The sequence below is a fragment of the Mangifera indica genome, chromosome 7 (genome assembly GCF_011075055.1).
Source record: "Mangifera indica cultivar Alphonso chromosome 7, CATAS_Mindica_2.1, whole genome shotgun sequence".
Lineage (NCBI taxonomy): Eukaryota > Viridiplantae > Streptophyta > Magnoliopsida > Sapindales > Anacardiaceae > Mangifera > Mangifera indica.
Genome location: NC_058143.1, coordinates 19,702,143 through 19,721,667, shown reverse-complemented (window position 1 = coordinate 19,721,667; position 19,525 = coordinate 19,702,143). Strand labels below are relative to the sequence as shown.

General features: G+C 33.1%; 4 protein-coding genes and 1 non-coding gene across 7 annotated transcripts; 3 read left to right on the top strand and 2 right to left on the bottom strand.

Annotated features, from left to right (window-relative positions):
• Positions 1-771: 771 nt before the first annotated feature.
• Positions 772-1,504, bottom strand: LOC123220971 (60S ribosomal protein L29-1-like). The gene is made up of 3 exons (XM_044643605.1): positions 1,347-1,504; positions 1,129-1,232; positions 772-1,051 (listed from the first exon to the last, which is right to left on the bottom strand). The coding sequence occupies exons 2-3, from the start codon at positions 1,228-1,230 to the stop codon at positions 968-970; spliced, it is 186 nt and encodes a 61-aa protein (XP_044499540.1). The 5' UTR covers positions 1,231-1,232; positions 1,347-1,504; the 3' UTR covers positions 772-967.
• A 599-nt stretch (positions 1,505-2,103) lies between these two features.
• Positions 2,104-4,035, top strand: LOC123221902 (GTP-binding protein SAR1A). Its single transcript, XM_044644876.1, has 3 exons — positions 2,104-2,506; positions 2,602-2,733; positions 3,553-4,035. Exons 1-3 carry the CDS (start codon positions 2,378-2,380, stop codon positions 3,871-3,873), a joined length of 582 nt encoding a protein of 193 aa, XP_044500811.1. The 5' UTR covers positions 2,104-2,377; the 3' UTR covers positions 3,874-4,035.
• On the top strand, positions 2,889-3,012 carry LOC123222247. The gene has a single exon (XR_006503570.1). It is a non-coding gene; the product is annotated as a small nucleolar RNA snoR83 (small nucleolar RNA).
• Positions 4,036-5,243: 1,208 nt separating the features above from the next.
• On the top strand, positions 5,244-7,323 carry LOC123221901 (GTP-binding protein SAR1A-like). The gene is made up of 3 exons (XM_044644875.1): positions 5,244-5,458; positions 5,568-5,699; positions 6,830-7,323. The coding sequence occupies exons 1-3, from the start codon at positions 5,330-5,332 to the stop codon at positions 7,148-7,150; spliced, it is 582 nt and encodes a 193-aa protein (XP_044500810.1). The 5' UTR covers positions 5,244-5,329; the 3' UTR covers positions 7,151-7,323.
• A 2,549-nt stretch (positions 7,324-9,872) lies between these two features.
• On the bottom strand, positions 9,873-17,927 carry LOC123221900 (calmodulin-binding transcription activator 5). Of its 3 annotated transcripts, none has more exons than XM_044644872.1 (13): positions 17,557-17,927; positions 17,084-17,209; positions 16,389-16,504; positions 15,916-16,004; positions 15,698-15,743; positions 14,681-14,816; positions 14,423-14,545; positions 14,261-14,319; positions 13,230-13,616; positions 11,594-12,291; positions 10,758-11,304; positions 10,251-10,562; positions 9,873-10,180 (listed from the first exon to the last, which is right to left on the bottom strand). In XM_044644872.1, the coding sequence occupies exons 1-13, from the start codon at positions 17,606-17,608 to the stop codon at positions 10,133-10,135; spliced, it is 2,739 nt and encodes a 912-aa protein (XP_044500807.1). In that variant the 5' UTR covers positions 17,609-17,927; the 3' UTR covers positions 9,873-10,132. The 3 variants fall into 3 exon arrangements, with proteins under 3 accessions (XP_044500807.1, XP_044500808.1, XP_044500809.1); XM_044644873.1 differs by having other exon boundaries at positions 14,423-14,542; XM_044644874.1 differs by lacking the exons at positions 17,084-17,209; positions 17,557-17,927 and adding an exon at positions 16,671-16,710.
• Positions 17,928-19,525: the final 1,598 nt, after the last annotated feature.

Here is a 19,525-nt window from a genome sequence, read left to right as displayed (position 1 = left end):
TAAGATTTCAGCAATAGATAGCAACGAGAAACCAAATTGAATATTACGCTGTAAAAAAGCATCCACGATATCAGGAGACACATGTTGAATCAGCTGAAAAAAGGACAGACCACAGTGTACCGAAGGTGATTCATCAATCAGAATTAGACCTGAATCAGGATCTCACGATAGCCTTTTATCCCTAGGGCTGGATTCGCTCTGTACTATTTGAAATTAGTTCAAACATATTGAGTTCAAGCCAAGAATTTCATGACATGAACCAAGTGCAAGTCAATCTAAACATTGGTCTTCAAACCAGCTTGGATCAAATCCAAAATTAAATTGTTTTTAAACAGAGTTTAAACTAGAGCTCATCAATCTCCAACCAATCACAATTCTCTCTTTCGACTTTGAGCCAATATAGAGTCAGGTCTTGTATCCCAATTGAAATTCTACTCCTATACCTTTTGGTTCTAAAATGATCACTCAGCATGAAAACAAGATGAAAAATACAACATATTCTCATCTCAAATTGCCTTGTCCTTGAATTAGAGATCAAATTTACGGCCAAACAGCTACCAGAATCAAACTATTCCAGATGATGAACCATCAATGTCAGACAAACAGATGTCTAAAGATAATTAGATTGCAATATAAACCAGCAAACGAACTTCACTAACCCAACATATAATTTGTAGTTTGGACGAAAAACTGCTATAAAAATACTTTCAGTGTCCACATTCAAAGAGATGAAGCCATTGATTCAATCTAAACGAAGCAAGCACACAATAATGAAGAGGTTTAAAAAATGAATTTCTAGTAGAACATCAGTAAGAATCCATAAAAAACCATCTCAACAATCAAACCCACTTAAGGGCATCATCATCAAGTCATTACAGTGCTAAGAATAATAACAAGGTCTTCAAAGCTAAATAGTAAAGTAAAATCCATAACAAAACAAAGCTCTCATCTTTTCAAAGAAAAGAATCTACTCCTCGTCAGCACCTGATTCAGCTCCCTTCTTGTTGTGCTTCCTTGCATACCTCTGGTTCCTTAAAAACTTTGGGTCCATCTACATCAAGAATAAATAAATAAACAAATACATCATTAAAAAAATACAATATATACATATAAGCAAAGAAAAGATACCCCTTTGGTGGATGTGTGGCGGTGCTTTCTGGGTTTCTTGATTCCGTTCTTGTGTGCCTTGTATGACTGATTGTGAGCTGTATGATTCTTCGACTTTGCCATCTCTGTCCAAAAAAAGCAAAATTAAAAAAAAAAACTGATAAACTACTACACATCAATGTCTCTACTTTCAAGGATTTAAGGAAGTATATAGATGATTGATGGCGTTAGAAACGTACCGTTTTGAGAAGAGAGACTGCGGCTCCGTTAATTTTTTTTTTTTTTCTCTTGTAAGCAAACGAGAGGTGAACGAAGAAGATCGAACGAACAAAACCCTAATTCATATAGCTGGTGTTTAATAGCGGCAGGCATGAGTTCGTTGGGCTGGATTTTGGGCTTGGCCTGATTCTGGACCGGGCCTGCTCCTGGGTTTGCTAAATTTGCTCTTTAAATAGGTTGGGTTGATCGGAATCTCAATTTCAAGTTTAAATTCAAATCAAATGAATCAATTTTAAGCTAAATATTGAGTTTATTTTTATGAACGAGTTTAAGTTAATTTAAATCAAATTTAAAACTAAATTATTTTTGCATTGAGTTTGTGCTTCAACTTGTTAATATTAATCTGACTTTTATAATTTGAAATCGATCTCAAATTAGGTTTTGTGATATCATTTTAAAAAAATATTATAAATATCTATTGAAAATTGAAAATTTATAATATATAATCCTCTCAAGTCATCATCTTTTAAAAAAATGTTTTAATTCATATTGATAATATATATATATTATTATAAAGATTAATATTATGTACATAATTTTTATACACAAGTAATAATATATCACAATTTAATTAGATAATTAAAAATTAAAAATAAATAAACACTTAATCATACAATAACACATAATTATTTATATTATATAATATATCATTTCAGCGTATTAATTTAATATAACTAACAATTTTATTATTTTTCATTAAATGAGAATATTAATCGCAAATCTTGTTTGAGAAAGTAAATTTTGAACCGAGACCCATTCGGCGGTGATGGTGAGTAACGTCTTTGCCCATGTGAAAGAATAAAATAAGTAAAAAGAGGCGCACGATCGAAGTCTTCGACAAGCCTGTAACGCTAAAGTCGCTGCTGCAAAACGTAACACAACTTCTTTCTCACAGATCTCCGTCTTCCACAGTCTATTTCTCTGGATCTCATCGAAGCCCATAACATTTTCCTCTTCTTCTTTAACCCAACTCTAAATCAACACCAAAACCATGTTCCTTGTTGATTGGTTCTACGGCGTTCTCGCTTCTCTCGGTTTATGGCAAAAAGAAGCCAAGATTCTCTTCTTAGGCCTCGACAACGCCGGCAAAACCACCCTCCTTCACATGTTGAAAGACGAGGTTTCCTTGTTTCTTTTTCTTTTATTCTCTTACGGTCGTATTTGCCCAGATGTTGAAAATGTTTTTGTATTTGTTTTTAATTGATGTGATTGCAGAGATTGGTACAGCACCAGCCGACCCAACATCCCACATCGGAGGAGCTGAGCATTGGAAAAATCAAGTTCAAAGCTTTCGATTTGGGTGGCCACCAGATCGCTCGCCGTGTGTGGAAAGATTACTATGCTAAGGTACCTTCTTTTCTTAATTTTGATCTGTTTGTCTCCCGATTTATGTTATTGTGTATGTGATGTAATTGCATTGAGATGGAATTGCAGCTTTGATTTTTAGAATTTCCTTTTGAAATAAGGAACAAATGCACTTGATTTGTTGTAATGCCTTCATAATCCCAGATAAGGTTTGCTGGTATTTATCTGATTCATGGGAGGCAGATATTGACAATGGAAGTTTCGCTGATAGGGCCTCTTCTTTATCTGGGAGGTGTTTTAATAGTAGCTTTCCATACATTATGTTTTTTGGGAAACATTAATGATTGACATATCAAAGTGGGTTCAAAGAGAAATTGATTCCATTTCATTAGAATAATGTCTTTTACAGTGGTTGTTTGTAAAATCTTCCTTGTGGTGTTTGTAATCTCATGTGGATCAGGCTAGGGGAGCTCCGTCCTGCATTTTTATGGAAAAAAACAAAAACAGAAAAGACTAACAATTTCCTCATTTGAAACCATTTACAGATTTTGTTGAGCAAGTAAGAAAAGTGTTTCATTGTTTCTTTGGTCATTGTGTTTGTTGCTGCTTCTAAGTTGTGCTGACAGGGATAATCTTGTGAGGCACATATTGACCCTGATTTTACTTAAATTTTACTATTCATTTCCCCTGTTTCTGGAGTACTTGTGTCGTGCGGCTTGAGTTCCTTCATTATCATGTGGCTTCTGGTCCCATCTTATTCGTGTCTAAATCTATGCCAAAGGTTTAGCTCTCTTAACATTCCCTAGAACAATATGCATGTCAAGAAACTAATTCCACCATTTTCCCGTCCTTTGTCAACAGGTGGATGCAGTAGTTTACTTGGTAGATGCCTATGACAAGGAGAGATTTATGGAATCAAAGCGTGAGCTGGATGCCCTCCTTTCAGATGAAGCTCTAGCCAATGTTCCTTTTCTCATTTTAGGAAACAAGATTGACATTCCCTATGCAGCTTCAGAAGACGAGCTCCGATATCATCTTGGGCTGGCTAATTTCACAACTGGTAAGGGGAAGGTAAATCTTTCAGAGTCCAATGTTCGACCCCTTGAAGTCTTCATGTGCAGTATCGTGCGCAAGATGGGATATGGTGATGGCTTCAAATGGCTCTCACAATATATCAAGTAGAGTTTGATCAGATCATTTGGCAATGCTGTGTATTCGTTCTTCTGAGATTTTCTATTTTTCTTCCTGTCATTTTTCGCTGTCTCTGACAAAAGTTGAATTGAAGATTTGAAAATTTTGTTCCCTTTATTAATTGCTAATGAAGACTTTATTATTATTGCATTATTATTCAATGTGAATTTGGTTTTTGCAGAACAACTTTGTAAACAACTACCACTACTAAATAGATTCTGCTTTTTGTTCATTAGTATTATCATTCTGAGCTTCCCTGCAATTTTTTCTTGCTATTTTGTCTCTCCTTTGCTTTGTTGCCTATGTGATATTCCGAGCAATTCTAATGGTGCTAAATATGACCCTTTAGCCTAAGGTGGGATTTAAGCGGAATTGAACCCAAATAAAGGTTAATTCAAGTTTGATTTAAATTAATATTAATTAGCTTAAATTAGTGAACAATAATGTTGGAAAAAGTGAATAATAACTTTGAAAAAAGGGCATTATTTATCAAAAAAAATTGAAAATGGAGAATAATAGTTAAAAACAAAAAAAATCCATTAAAAAAAAGAATTATTGGAGAAGAAAAAGAATAATTGACATGACAAGCTTCAATGTTAATGTTGATCAAAGAGTTAAGCTCAATGAGCTTTCTCTTGTATGATTTTGCGAATTTAAATTATCAATTGAAATTTACTTTGCTTAAGTTGATAAATAGTAATATTAGAAAAAGTTAAAAATTGTCTTAAAAAATGTTGAATGGTTGGAGAAAACAAAAAAATTATCAGAAAAGAAGAAAATAACTGATAAGATGAGCCTCAATGTTAGTGTTGATCGTGAGTTGAGTTTTATAAATTAAAATTATTTCAACTTAAATTTAGGTTGTTTGAATCGAATTCAAGTTTACACAATGTGAATTGACTCCCACTATGGCCAATTTACAGTAAAATTATAGTCTACGTCTAATTTCGTGTTGTGTTGTTATGGGAATAATTTAGTTAGATTCGTGTTTCATTTCGATTTTTCTTTCTCACATGGTTCCACATGCTGGACTACAAAAAATTATCGTATGGTTATAATTCAACGTTCACGAAAACAAAACAATACGGACCGTTGGATATATCCCCTGTTTTCCTTTTTTTTTTGGTTCCATGCGCTCTTTGTATGTACTACTGTAAAATTTCCCCTTGAAGCTATCACTTACGTGGCAGCCCGGGTGACGGGTACCATCCAATGAAAATCCTCCACGTGTACGCACACAAAAAAACTTGTTGCTCCCGGTCTTCTCCTTTTCCCTCCACCAATACACATCAGCTGCCACTGGTCAAACCAGTAATCCCGGTTCCATCTCATTATACTATAAATTTACAACTCGTGCAAAATTTTCTTTCCTCCTTGTTTACTCAGAGTCTCTCACTTTTCCGTCTAACCAAACACGACCCATACACTAAATTAAAAGGAAAAAAAAATGTTTCTTGTTGATTGGTTCTACGGAATCCTTGCCACTCTTGGTTTATGTCACAAGGAAGCGAAGATTCTATTTTTGGGTCTTGATAATGCTGGCAAAACGACTCTGCTTCACATGCTCAAAGATGAGGTGCCGTTTAGAATTCAATTAATTGTTCGTTTTTTATTATTTTTGTTATGTATTAATGGTAGGGGAGTTTGAATTTAATAGTTTATTAATAAAAAAAATTGGGTTGCAGAGATTGGTGCAGCATCAGCCAACACAGTACCCAACATCAGAAGAATTGAACATAGGAAAAATAAAGTTCAAGGCCTTTGATTTGGGTGGTCATCAGATCGCTCGCAGAGTCTGGAAAGACTATTACGCCAAGGTTTATTTATTTTATTCATGAAATGTTTTCATTTTTTTCGTGTCTCTTTGTGTGAATTGGTGAACACTTTGTCTACTATAAGGTGCTACGGTTCTTGTTGCCCGGTCAGTAGACACAGAGCCCTGCTCCGCTCCCCGGTGGGTTGGGGGAGGGGGATTTATCAAGGATAAAATTCCCAGTATACAAACACATTATTTTCGTGATATAGTAATTCATCAGGGTGAGAAAATATTAAAATTATATTAGCTCTGTTAGAGGTTATTTTTTCCACTTGCCTTCACTTTGCTCTAGTACTACGTTTTTGCTGGGAAAAATACAGTGAATTCTATTTAGTAACTTAAAATTTTTGCTTTGCCAATTCAAATAATTAAAGTACAATTGACAAATAACTTTGAATCGGAGTTACAAATTTAAGTTGCAATAACCAAATTATTTTCAGTTTGTTGTTATTTGTTTGATAGTTGCAACAAGGCTAGAATTTTAGCTCTATTTAGGGTTGGACTGTATGCAGGTCAGGCCTGAATAAGACATAACTCGAGGTTGATTCAAGATCAACAAATTGAGACTCAAACTCGGTTTAAAAATAATATAATTTTGGATTTGATTTGAGTTGGTTCAAAGTTGGATGTTCGAATCAACCTTTACTCAATTTGTTAATGAAAATGACTCTAACCTTTAACTTAAACTCGATTTGTTCAATAAGAGCTCAAATTCGAGTTTGAGCAACTCGAGCTCAATCAAGGCCCTATTTGAGATAAACTTGAACCTGAAAAAGTTAGTTCGATTATGGTTCGAGATTAGTGAGTTGAGACTCAAGCTTGATTCGAAAACAAATTAACTTTGGATCCAATTTGAACCATTTCAAACTCGAATATTTGAAGTAACCCAAACCCGATTTGTTGATGAAAATGAGTTCAATCTTTGACTTGAACTTGATTCGTTTGATACAAGCTCAAACTGATTGGATGGAAGCCAGCCATGACTTTATTCAATTCATTAAGATAGATCATTTATAGATGAATATATTAAATATTGGTTTCTAAATTCTTGGCTGTGTTGTGCTTTGTTACTTCATAAGGTTTCTTACTGATTTCATTGCTGGCAACATGTGCAATAATTTGCTCATGTAGGTTGACGCTGTGGTTTACCTGGTTGATGCTTATGATAAGGAAAGATTTGCAGAGTCAAAGAGGGAGCTTGATGCTCTTCTCTCCGACGAAACACTGACCAATGTCCCTTTTCTCATTCTGGGAAACAAGATTGACATACCATATGCAGCTTCTGAGGATGAGCTGCGCTACTACATAGGCCTCACCAACTTCACAACCGGCAAGGGGAAGGTCGATCTAGCCAACTTAAATGTTCGCCCCCTCGAGGTTTTCATGTGCAGCATTGTCCGTAAAATGGGTTACGGTGAGGGTTTTCAGTGGCTCTCACAGTACATCAAATGAACAAAAAGAACATACAAAATGATGAAATAGATTGTAAATTTGCTAGAGCTGTTGCTATGTGTTAGGGCCTTGAGCAGGGTATTGTTGAATTGAAAACCAAATATTGTAGATGAGTAATGTTATATATGTATATTTTTTAATATTTAAATAAATATATATAATATGTTATTATATGATTAAGTGTTATTTTATTATTAATTTAAAATTATTTATTTATATAATAATACATTATTTATATACTAAAAAAACATAGTTTATATTAATAAAATAATAAAAAAATTTCGTTATTATTAAAAAAAAAAAAGATAATTAAAGCTCTTTAAGTTTTAAAATTTATCAAATATACTTATATTTAGAATTTGTTTAATTTGACAGATAAATAAGAAAATAAACTTTCTAAATTTAAAATGAAAATAATTAGTTTGTCAAAGCTGGGGTGGGAAATGGGCATGTAGCCTGAAAGCTATGGTGTTGGCAGTTTTTCATTTGAGTGGGGTCTATTTCTTCGTCTTTAGACTTTTTAAAATAATAATTGATCAAAACATTTATTTCTAATCAAAGTTTAATTTATTGTTAACTTTTAAAAATCTAAACTAAATCATGGATGAATATAAGTCATAATAACTTCTCTGTCCAGGTGGACCTCCCTGGCCACTGAATCATTCATTGTAACAAGGCCAAACACCAAAGTCTATTTACAATTTTTTTATTTTTTTAATTAAATCCTGCTCTACCCTCTTTTTTTTTTTAATTCAAATATTTATTTATAAACTAAAATATGTTGAAATTTTTAATTGAGATTAAGAATAAAATAATTATTTAATAATAATATTTAAAAAGTAAAAATTTATATTCTTTTATTTAAAAAACTAATAATTTTTTTTAAATTAAAATTTAAAAGGTAAACTTTTCCCCCTATCTAGGGTTTCAAATTTTGTTGATGAAAACTACCGATCTCTTTTCCTCTCAATGTCGTCTCTCCCTTTGGTACTTTCTCTTCGATTGATGACATCTAGATTTGATAAAATCCAAAAGAAATCTAGCCTCATTTAGCGCGTTGTTATTATTGATTGATCTCGTCTTCATCATTTAAGAAGATAATTTTTCTTCCCAAACAATATCTTTTGATGCTAGATAGGTTGGGGTGGAGTTGGGATAGGCTGTCGATGAAAGTGAAACTGTCAAAAGAGAGAGACGGTCGACGATGGCGCTAGAGAAAGTGAACAAGTTTTGAAATTAAACCTTAAAGAGGGAAATGTGATCTTTTCAAATTTAGCTTAGAGAATAAAATGTTAATTTTTAAACTTTTATGGGAAAAAATGAGATTAAATTTTTAGGGGTTAGAGTTCTGTTAAATTTAAACGATTATAAATGGGTAAATGATAATTTCAAAATTAACAGAAGAAACTTTGAGAATTCAGCATAGTTTGAGTGGAAAATAGTCCTTTGGCCTTTTAATTTTAATAAACGCGGTCGTACTCATGGTCCATGTCCATCGTTAGTCAAGTCGTCTCACGTGAACACAAATTGACAAAAACATAGTTATTGAAAGGCTTCCCTTTGAACAAATCTTCTAATCTTAAGTTTTTATCTTTTAATTATAAAAATTTCAAACATTTATTTATAAAGGTTAAATTTACTAGTTTCAAAAGTAAAATTATTATTTTATTTATAATATTAAAAATAAATTAAAATTTAATCTCTTTTTTCTCTCAAAACCCTAAAAACTAAAAATTTACTTGTTAGATCAAAATTTAAAAAACGGCATTCCCCCTCTAAGGTTTAGTTTTTAATCCCTGATGCCAAATTTGACACCATTACAGGCGACAAAGCTTCATCAACACATCTTCATACTCCAGCAATCTCCTCCCAACAAAAAACTTTATCTTTTCATATGAGATTTAAGTCGATTGGCGTTCCAGAGAAGGGGAAAACAACTATTGGAGCATGATATGCATTGGAAAAGCTTCGTCATCAATGATGATATTAGATTTGATGTTAAAGATTGAAAACTAAATCCTAGACAGAGAAAGAATGATATTTTTTAAAACTTAAATTATAAGAAAAATGGTTAATTTTTAAAGTTTAAAGAAGAAAAAAACAATAAAATTTAAAAAAATTAGGATTATGTTATTTTTAATCACTTATAAATAAATAAATAAATAAAATTTTTTAAATTAAAAAATAAAAACTCGAGATTAAACTATATGTGAGTGAAAATAGTCCTTTAGCCTTATTGAAATAAAAAAAATATAGGAGGATGCACCACCGACTTTGTCCTTCGCCTACTCCAATAAAATAATAATATTCTCGCTTATTTTATATAAATTTTAATTTAGATTATGTTCACCTAAACCGTTTGTAGATTAGCTCGTACAATAACCCAAACATGACTAACACCAATTACAATGAAATTATGAATATATATTTTTTAATATTCCATCAGGTACAGAGAAAATATATCATGATATAATTATATAATTTTTAATTAAAAATAAAATAATATCTAATCATATAAAAATATATTATCTATATATTTAATTATATATTCAAAAACATATACATATACCAACAAGTCTAGGAGTATCACTAAACTGGTGTGCACAGCCAATACAAGAATACCATCAAAGGACATCTTATAATTTTGGGCAAATGCTTCAAGGGACTTAAGCCTCAAAATTCTTTTTTACCTGTGAGGCCTGCGACTATTGACACATCCATATTAATAAAATTATGGGTAATTATGATGAGCATTAATTTGTAGATAAGCCAGGAACTGAAACCATGACAATTACAAAGAGCGTATCCAATCCACACTCATAAGCCAGGAAAGACTGGATCCACTGAACTGAAACCATGACCTCTTCAAAAATCATATGACAGTTGAAAGGGCCAACAAGCTAGTGCACACTTTACCTACAGGCATTTACAAATGTACAGATTTCCAAGCTTCCAAGCATCAATGGAACACCATTCTTCTCTTCAAGTATCCATTTCAACCTCTGGGTGAAGTAACCCTTCATATTCGAGCTGCATAACATAAGGTTATATTAGCATATCATACACAATTAGACATAACTCCGTTTTGTAAATCACTCACCCTTGCTTGCTCATGAGCCATCTTCATCATACTATATTCTTGTTGTGCTTTCTTTGACCGAAACATGGCTTGAACCCGTATAACTGATCTCTCAACACGCTCTTCAGCTTGTTTACGGCTGGTTCGATAGAAGTCCTCCTCTAAATCACTATCCTGCTTCTGATCTCCAACTGCTTCGGCACCATCGTCAACTTGAAAACCACGGAAGCCTTTTCTTTTTAAACGCCATCGCAGAATTGCTTTCTCAAGTACCCCAACTGACCACAGAACCTTACGATACTGCTTCCTCAATTGGAAGCCCCGGAAGGCAGCCTGTATCAGAAAATAATGCAATGTTGTTGATTATTATTTTTGACATTTTCATATTAGTAAAACCTAAAAGCATGTCACAATAAGGATATGGAAGGCAACAATTAATGCGTAACTAGTGTCAATAGTTATTAAGTAGTTCTTACATTATCTGTTTTATACTCACGCAATAAGTGAAAAAGGGAGATAAAGAATTACTTGAATTTTGACAGCTTGACGACGCATATTGAGAAATTCTTTACGAATTTTCCATGTACGGAACCTGTATTGGATGCGGGCAGCAGCTGCCATTCTTTTACGTCTATCAAAGTTGCGAAATGCATGCTGAATCTTCATTGCAGCAATTATACTTTGTGCTTCTTCCTCAGGATTGGAAAACCGAATTGATTTAGCCTGTACTTTTAGTGAGTGCTCCCTAAATGCGGCTTGAATACGTACAGCGGCTTCAGCAGCATTCTGATAAGCTGTCAAAGTATACTGCAGATGCAGCTCATCCTCGGTGAGGTTCTGAGTGTTCGGAATATTATTTGAGGCTGTTGGCAGTGCTCCAGTAATATTTCCAGCTACGGTCATATCATTGAACTGTGCTACTAAAGCCTGTTCTGAAAGAAATGCTGCTAAGCCATCATAACCCCGCTTAGATGCAAGATCTGCAACAGTCCATCCACCAGGAGTATCTGAGGTGGGATCTGTGACTAAGTTTGGCTTTGCTCCAGCTGATAAAAGAGTTGCAACCATTTTCTCCCTGCAGAAGGAAATTATCTTACATTAATCTATAGAAACAATTCAGAGGATTAGAAAAGCCTATCAAGGAAAAGTAAAAAGGAGTGAAGTTAACTTCTAACTACATAGACAATCTTTACATCTACATACTAAAAGAAAAGAAAGAAACACAAACAAACTAACAGCTAACTTCTGATAGTGAGGCTTAGAGAAAAGGAGGTTATAGAAGTTACTATTTGAAGACCATCAGGAATAAGATGCAATAAAGAAAATCTCTTCAGCATACCAATATGATATTAGTAAAATGATACCTTCCACAATATGCAGCCCAATGAAGAGCTGTCCACCCATGTTTATCTCGAAAATCCAATGATAAGCCTGACCATGAAAATAGATGAATAGCCCATGTGTATCCAAGAATGGCACATAAATGTATTACTCCTTGACCTTGGCTATCATATTCAGCGGTTTTAGATCCTTCAACTATTTTTTCTACAAGCCATTCTTTCAATTTGTTCTTCAAAGTGAGTTCAAACAAACTGTCTCTAGCTTCTGGAACTGAAGACTTATTGCTTCCAATTGACTTTTTCAAATATGCCCAACTATTGCAAATATTAGAGGTTTTCACACTGAACTTCTTAGCCTCCTTCAGGGCATTTGGTGACACTTTGCTAGATAAAAGGTTAGGGCCCTTGGATGTAGAGAAAAGCAGATGAGCAAGCCTTGTCTCAAGTTGAAACTCTTCCCAATTAGACTTGTCTTCTGATGAAACCATTGACTCATGAACTAAAGGAGCACGATACTCAAAATTAAGAATTTGACTGATAGGTTTATGGCCATCAATACTCATATAAAGGTGTACTAATCCAGGAGAATGTGGTGATACCAAACAGCGGTACACCCCAACCTGAACAACATCTGCAGGCACACAGACATCACCACAAACACATAACAAATTGGACTGGGCAAGATGTAAATATTCCTCGCGAAAAAATCCAGTAATTAGAATCTGCAACAACAATTAAATTTAAATAAAAAATGTTATAGTAAGCATTAATAAAAGCTTTAGCCCAAAAAAATCCATCCAAAAAAAGCACAATATTATACAGACACATCAGATAAACGGGGCTGATTAAAATAGAATGGTCTAAATGAACTTTAAAGCTCAAACCGCAGAAATTGAATGAGAGATATTCAGTCAAAATCCTGTCTGTCCCAGGTGAAGCAACACATGCACCCATGCAGTAATGAACTCACCCTCTACTCTAATTGAAACCAGAGATTCAATTAGCCTCATAGTACATTGGTCTTCAGAATTCACACAGATTATGACAACATCACAACAATTACAAATTTTACAAGTAAAATATTCACAAACATTCACCCAACATGCTCAGGAGAAAGGACTCAGTAATTGCATTTCAATTCTAAATGCTCCATAGTTTTCTTAACCAAATTTTAAATGAGACTAGATTACCCAAGTTCATAAACCAATTCTTAGAGATTATAGTAGAGAATTGTTACAGGAATTTTTACCCAATAAAAGCTTTTAGGATTTCATTGACATTTTTTTCATTTTTTTTTCCTTTTCAGTAACGCTTAACAATAATTTAGCAATCAACTACATTTACCATGGGGTGGCCCTCATAGTACCAACTCAAAATGAATGAATCTTAATTGGCATTTATTGTTCAGTTTGAGCAAAGCCTGAACAATGCTATGAAATAAACTGTAATCTTAAGATTTGTCTATACCCAAATATTTTTGTCCATTCCATCAAGGGACAAGGACCAAGTTTCTTGTCCCTTCTATTTATTCATTTTTATTTTGGGGAGAGTAAAAGGTTCAAGTCAATATAAGACCCCTACACATAGTCTGTTGAGAGAGAGACAACAACCATAAAAGATACAAAAGACACTAACAGAGGAAAGTAGCCAAAAGAAATACCTTAGTCTTTTCAGTTGAAAAGGCCCATGCAGGTGCAACATCTGTTATGTTAAATATGTGATCAAAGACAGTATATTCCGGATCACCAGATGAAACCGATGATTGAAGCACAGGGTTATCCACTGAACCTGGAAAGTCAGTAATGATATGGTTTATCCATTTTCCGAAACTGTCCTGACATTGCAAACCATCACTAGCCAAAACTTCCTGGGTATCACCACTGCACACTGTAAAATCCTTTCTCTCTATGTCTAAATTCACCAGACTCTCCATAGTTTGACCATAAACTCCATCCAGAATATTTAAATGAGCATTGTCATTCCTAGCAATGGGCTGAGTTAGATTACCAACAGAAGAAAATAAATCATGGGCTGGAAGAGAGCTGCCCTGCAAAGATGAATTAGTATCTAGTTAATTCTCTGCTAATAGATATACATAACGAAGTACTGGTTCAAGAAAACTTAATGACATTAAGCTGTGCAATATTGTGGCTAAGGTTTGCTCATAATGGTGTCCAATAGTAATTAAAAAAAGGGAGTGCCACATTAATTCAAATCAGCTAACCAGGTGGACAGTAAGTGACTGAGCAAATGTACATTGTACCCTCAAACTGTAAGTTACTTTATGGATGGTTTGTCTGCTAAATGTAAACATTATCACATGAAAAATCAAGGGAACATAATATTAAGATATTTGAATTTTAATTACTAGGAATCATATGAAGCCTCTAAACGGTTACATTCTAGAGTAACATTTAACCCTCACAGCATCACAGTTTGCAGCTGATATTATGAATGAAATATATTAACACAATAAACAAGCTCCAAAGTCAAAGGACAAAAATTTAACAATAATGACAAAATCACACTCTACTGTAGTAATTTTTTAGGCCAGAAATAGATGAGATTACTAGTGCAGTGAAAGAAAATAACAGCACTAAGTCTAGAGACGAGAGGTTCACATGGAATGCAACAATTATTCCAACAACTAGTCCAACAAATAATTTAAGAAGCATTAACAATCTAACTTACATTATTCATGCCCCCACTTATCGCCAAGTGATTTTGTTGGTTGAAGTATGAAACCTTGTCTGTCACCCAAAGATAAATGAGATTAAGAGAATTTTGTAAATACAAAATAACCCAAATAAGTTTTCAATTAAACTACTGGCTACCCGGTAAATGGCATATTACCTCGACTGGTTACATTTGAATTGTTGGAATCATTTGCCACCACAAGCTCGTCCCATTCAAGCGTATTGATTTCATGTAGTCTCAATTCATGATTCTGGACAGTTAGATTGTCATTTGGCTCTGCTGACGAAATAACAGGTACGGGGGAGTTAATTTCTAAGCAAAGCTGAACTGAGAATTCCCATTTCATCCAAAAAGGCAACTAAGAACTAGAAACATTTCAAAATTCAATACAAATTAATTCAACAGCAAAATTACCAGCTAGTTCTTTCTCTCCAGCATAATATGCACGACCGGCTCCAGAATCAAATTCTTCAGGTAAAAGCAATGGAGCAGACTGGTCTGACACTGAGCTAGACTGTGAATTTGGTGGGGTGGCTGGAGAACGCTGCAACTGTGTCATAAATCAACCACAGCTTAAAATAAGACTCAAGTATATAGTTGTTAAGAAAAGCCTTCAGGACACTAAAGAATGGAAAAAGAAATGTATAAATCAACTTCCTCACAGATAGCATATTGAAAGTTTAATGATGATTATATGAAACAGATATTATTACCAGCTCCAAAAGTGATTTCATACTTCCAGCTGGAACTTAGTGTTTCTCTTTAAAAAAACGAATTCTTTATTCTGACATAAGGAAAACTAAATGAAATGCTATCCAGGAGGCTTTTCACAGATAGGATGTAAGAGGTAGAAATTAAATGTTTTTTTTATTTATTTGGCAATAATAAAGTCTTGATAAATAACTAAGACAAGGCTATCAGGTTTCAAGCGAATAATTAGCCCTCACATAAAACTTAAAATTCTATGTTCGATACAAAAATAGTCAATCAAATCAGCAAACATATTAAAATGTGACATAGATAAAACTAATATACAATTCTTACAACATAATTACAGGTCAACAAAATTTACAGCATTCATCAAACAGTACAATGATATATCATTACATGAAAAATAATCCTCCAAGATGCAAGCAAAGAAGATTGGTACTTCTATGTGGATAAGAAATAAAGAAGTATGATCAGCCTTTGGTTTTAAGAAACTTAACCGCAAATAGAAAAAAAAAAAAAAAAACTTTGGGGTAGTGAACCCTATCCCTCATTGAGGTAAAAAAAACATTCCATTGCATTGTTACGTTATGACTAACTGCATCTAAGGAAAGATGGTTCATAGATAAATCACTGGAATCATAGGCACGATTAGACTTGTTCCAATAAAGAACCTATTCATAAAAAGCATTAGCACAGCTGATGAATTACCATACAACCTACCTCCTGAGTTTCCCGATAATGAACAAGGACTATGTTTTCCAGACTCCTGAAACATAAAAGACAAGAAAACCAAAGTCAGACTGCCCATAAGCAACCTTACATCCTACATAAGAGGAGAGAGAGAGAAAGAGAAAGAGTTCATCATCCTTTATTAGAAAGTAAATATTGCCTGTTAAAAAGTTGGAACAGTTCACTTATTGATCCACAAGATTACATACTTATCAAGTAGCCAATAGCATCTGCGAACGAAGGTTGGGCTGTCTTCCCCGTGAGCATAGTATACATGAATCCTCTCTTCATTACCAACCTAGACCATTTCACAGAATGACAATTGCATCATACTGGAACCTGATAAAGGCGTGGCAAATAAGAGAAATATTGCTTTGAAGTTCACTTTTCTAAACATTTTCCCAATTTTTTTCCTTAACAAATCAAGGAAAAAAGTAATTTCCAGAGTCATTAAGAGACATAAAAAATTAAGCCAATCAAGAACTTTCAAAATTTTTAATATTCACTTAAGTTCTTGCCAATATTTGGCTTTCTTACTCTCGGCACATCCTATCAAATATCAAAATTTAAATCTCAAGATATATAATAACAATATATCACTTCATTAAGAAAGCTAAAGCAGCCTCTATAGATAGAGAGAAAGAAAGATAAATTGTCACATTATAAAATGAGAGAATCATACTTTTAGGTGCTCATGAGCCTCTTTAACAGTCTTCCCATCCTTTTTTTTCTTCCAGTTATGACCATCTTTCCGGAAATTCCTAAGCATCTTCCGGTCAAACAATACAACAGTGCCACCTGTTATACAACAAGAAATTTGATGTATTGCTACAGGTATTAGTTGGTATCCACAGTTAATGAACTAAGAAGTAATGGATCTACAAATACAATCAAATCCAAGTACACTGATTATACAATATCTTAAGAGTTAACAATCAAATAACACAGTTTTAGGGGATGTAACTTGGTATTGCTCCTATTCCCAGCATATAGATGCAAATGGTTTATTGACTCACTAAGATCATCCAGGTATTTTTTACAACAAATAAGAATGATAATTCATAAACAACCCCAAGTAGTTTGGGTTCGCAGTTCAACTAGTTGAGCTATGATAACAACAGCATTCTTAGCCAATCTCCACCAATATGGCCTGGAGCTTTGGTTCAATTCAGATGCAAGGACAAAAGCAAATCCCCCAGAACTAGAAACGTTCATGGAAGAAACAGGAAGTGAATGTAATTCTTTGTCACAGAAGTAGTGAGAACTAACACAATAACATGGTGTAATCACAAAAGTCTAGTTTGAGTCAATTTATGAACAGGGAAGCAATATAAACTTAAACCTTTAACATTCATGTTCGAAGTGAAAAATAGTTACTTTTGGGCAAGTTCACTGGCTTAGCACTAATGCTGAAATGCTTGCTATTGCTTAATATGGCATGAATTTCATTTGGGCGTAACCATCTCGTTTTCGCTTCCTCCATCGTGGTCCCAAAATCCAAATCTGCTCAAACAAGAAACCAAAAAACCCTTCATATTCTGAAGACATGAATTAAACTTTACCGAATACAACAAAAATAGCAGAAATTGGAGTTAAAAATTACTTCACTAGCTCCAAAAGAAGTTGTTCAGTAAATGATTATTAATTGTAACTCTTTTTAACCTAAAAAAGTAACTCCAACCTTTTTACTTCCACATACCTATTTCAAACAGAAAGAAAAACACATCCAATTCGTTTCCAATACAGAACTATCAACCGATTCAAACAACAAAAACTTAAAATCGGCATTCAACTACATCTATATCTACAAATATGAACTCAAAACCACACAAGTTCAAAAGTGTCCATACCGTTCAAAGTATGGAATCCATGAATCTCCGAGCCAACAAGTCGATTGTCCATCGCGTCAAAGACTATCAGACTTACGCTAACTTCACACTCAACACTCACTCAAAGAACAATTAATCAATCAACTAACACGCCTCTCTCTGTACGTGCAACCATACGTACTTAAATACACTTATACAACATATACACATAAATACAAACATTCAGTCGATCACTGAAACTTGCGCACAGAAGAAGCAAAAGCAAAAGCAGGTTAAATTGACCAGATTGACCACAGAGATGCTGTGCGATTTTTAGTTTGAAATGGAGGATAAAAGAGGAAAGGCCAAGAGTGACGAGGATGAAGAGACAAAACCTAGTATGTTTAAACTGAGAGCTTTTCGTGTGCAAGCAACTGTGTATTTATCATGTGGGCTACTATCTAAACTTCTTCGTTGTGCTGCTCGGGCCCACCGTTTGTCGGGAAATAAAGTTTGATTGGTCATTTATAGACCTTAATTTATGCAAGCACTTGATTGTTTTTTGCACCCGAGTGCACCGGATCTTTGCTCTCCGATAATTTTGGTTTGGATTAGTCAAAGGCGGTACGAATTTCCCACAAATAGTTTGTCTGCACAGCACTTTTCACCTTTAAATTTAATAATAGCATTTCTTTACCTTATAAAATTCAATTATTGTTATAATGGATAAACGATATATTAATTAAAATAGGGATTAATTTTTTTAGATAAATTTATAGTAATTTTATTTTTTAAATAAATTTATTTTTATTTTTAATAATATTTTTTTTGGCTAATTACGTCATCCTCTCAATAAATTACATCATAATATTTTTTTCGATAACTTATAAACATCATAGTATCCATGCACTTTTTTGCACCCATACACACCCTTACATACTTTATGCACCTTTGTGCACCATTCTTCGCACTTATGTTAATTTTTTCATTTGAATTTGTATTATAACAAAAATTGATTATTTTAAATAAGTTTTTGAATCTTCAAATCATAACCCAACAAACATAAAATGCTCATAGGTTTTTGAAAACAAATATTTTGATGTAATTAATCGACAGGGTTATTATTGATAATAAAATTAAATTTACTTAAAAAAATAAAATCATTATAAATTTGCTTAAAAAGGTTTAAAAAAAAATGTGTGACTATTTTAATTAATATTTCTGAATAAACACACAAAAAATATAAAAATATCCTTTATTATTTTGTGATACTCACTAAGTTAATTAAATAATACTTTGACATCAAAGCTTTATTGAACGTATTTTTTCAAACCTTTTAATCTTAATTTTATGATTAATAATTGAAACATAAATTATAAATAATTGTTGGTAGCATTTATCATCATATCAATTATTATTAAATATTTTTTTCTTTAATTTAAAATTACTAAATCATATGATAATTGTATCTAAATGATTATTCATTATAAATATACATAATTTTAATAAAGGCCAAAAGACTTATTTCTACCTAAAGTACAGTAAAACCTCAAAATTATACCTTCAAACTTTCAAAAATCTAAACAGTTATAATTAGAGGTAAAACTATTATTTAACAAAAAATTTAAAAAATTAAACTTTTATCACAATTTTCTCTAGATTTTTTTTCAAAGTTTGAAAAGTAATAATTTTTTCTTAGGGTTTTTGCCTCTTTTCTTCAACGACAATCCACAATTTCGGCTATCTATCATCCTCCCTCTTGTCTTATCTCTCCTTCTCTTTTTCGATCACAAATCGATAAAAATTGTCAAAATTTTCATCAATAATATAATAATATTATTATTTTTATATAATAATATAAAAATCACATTATTTTAGTAAGCGTCAATATTTTTACTAGCAAGCAAGCATGGACTTGTAAGCCGAGAGATTTTACTCATGATTTCTCAATTTCCACCCCAATAACTGGACTACAACCCCTAATTTCAAGCTCAGATGTGATAAAATAATA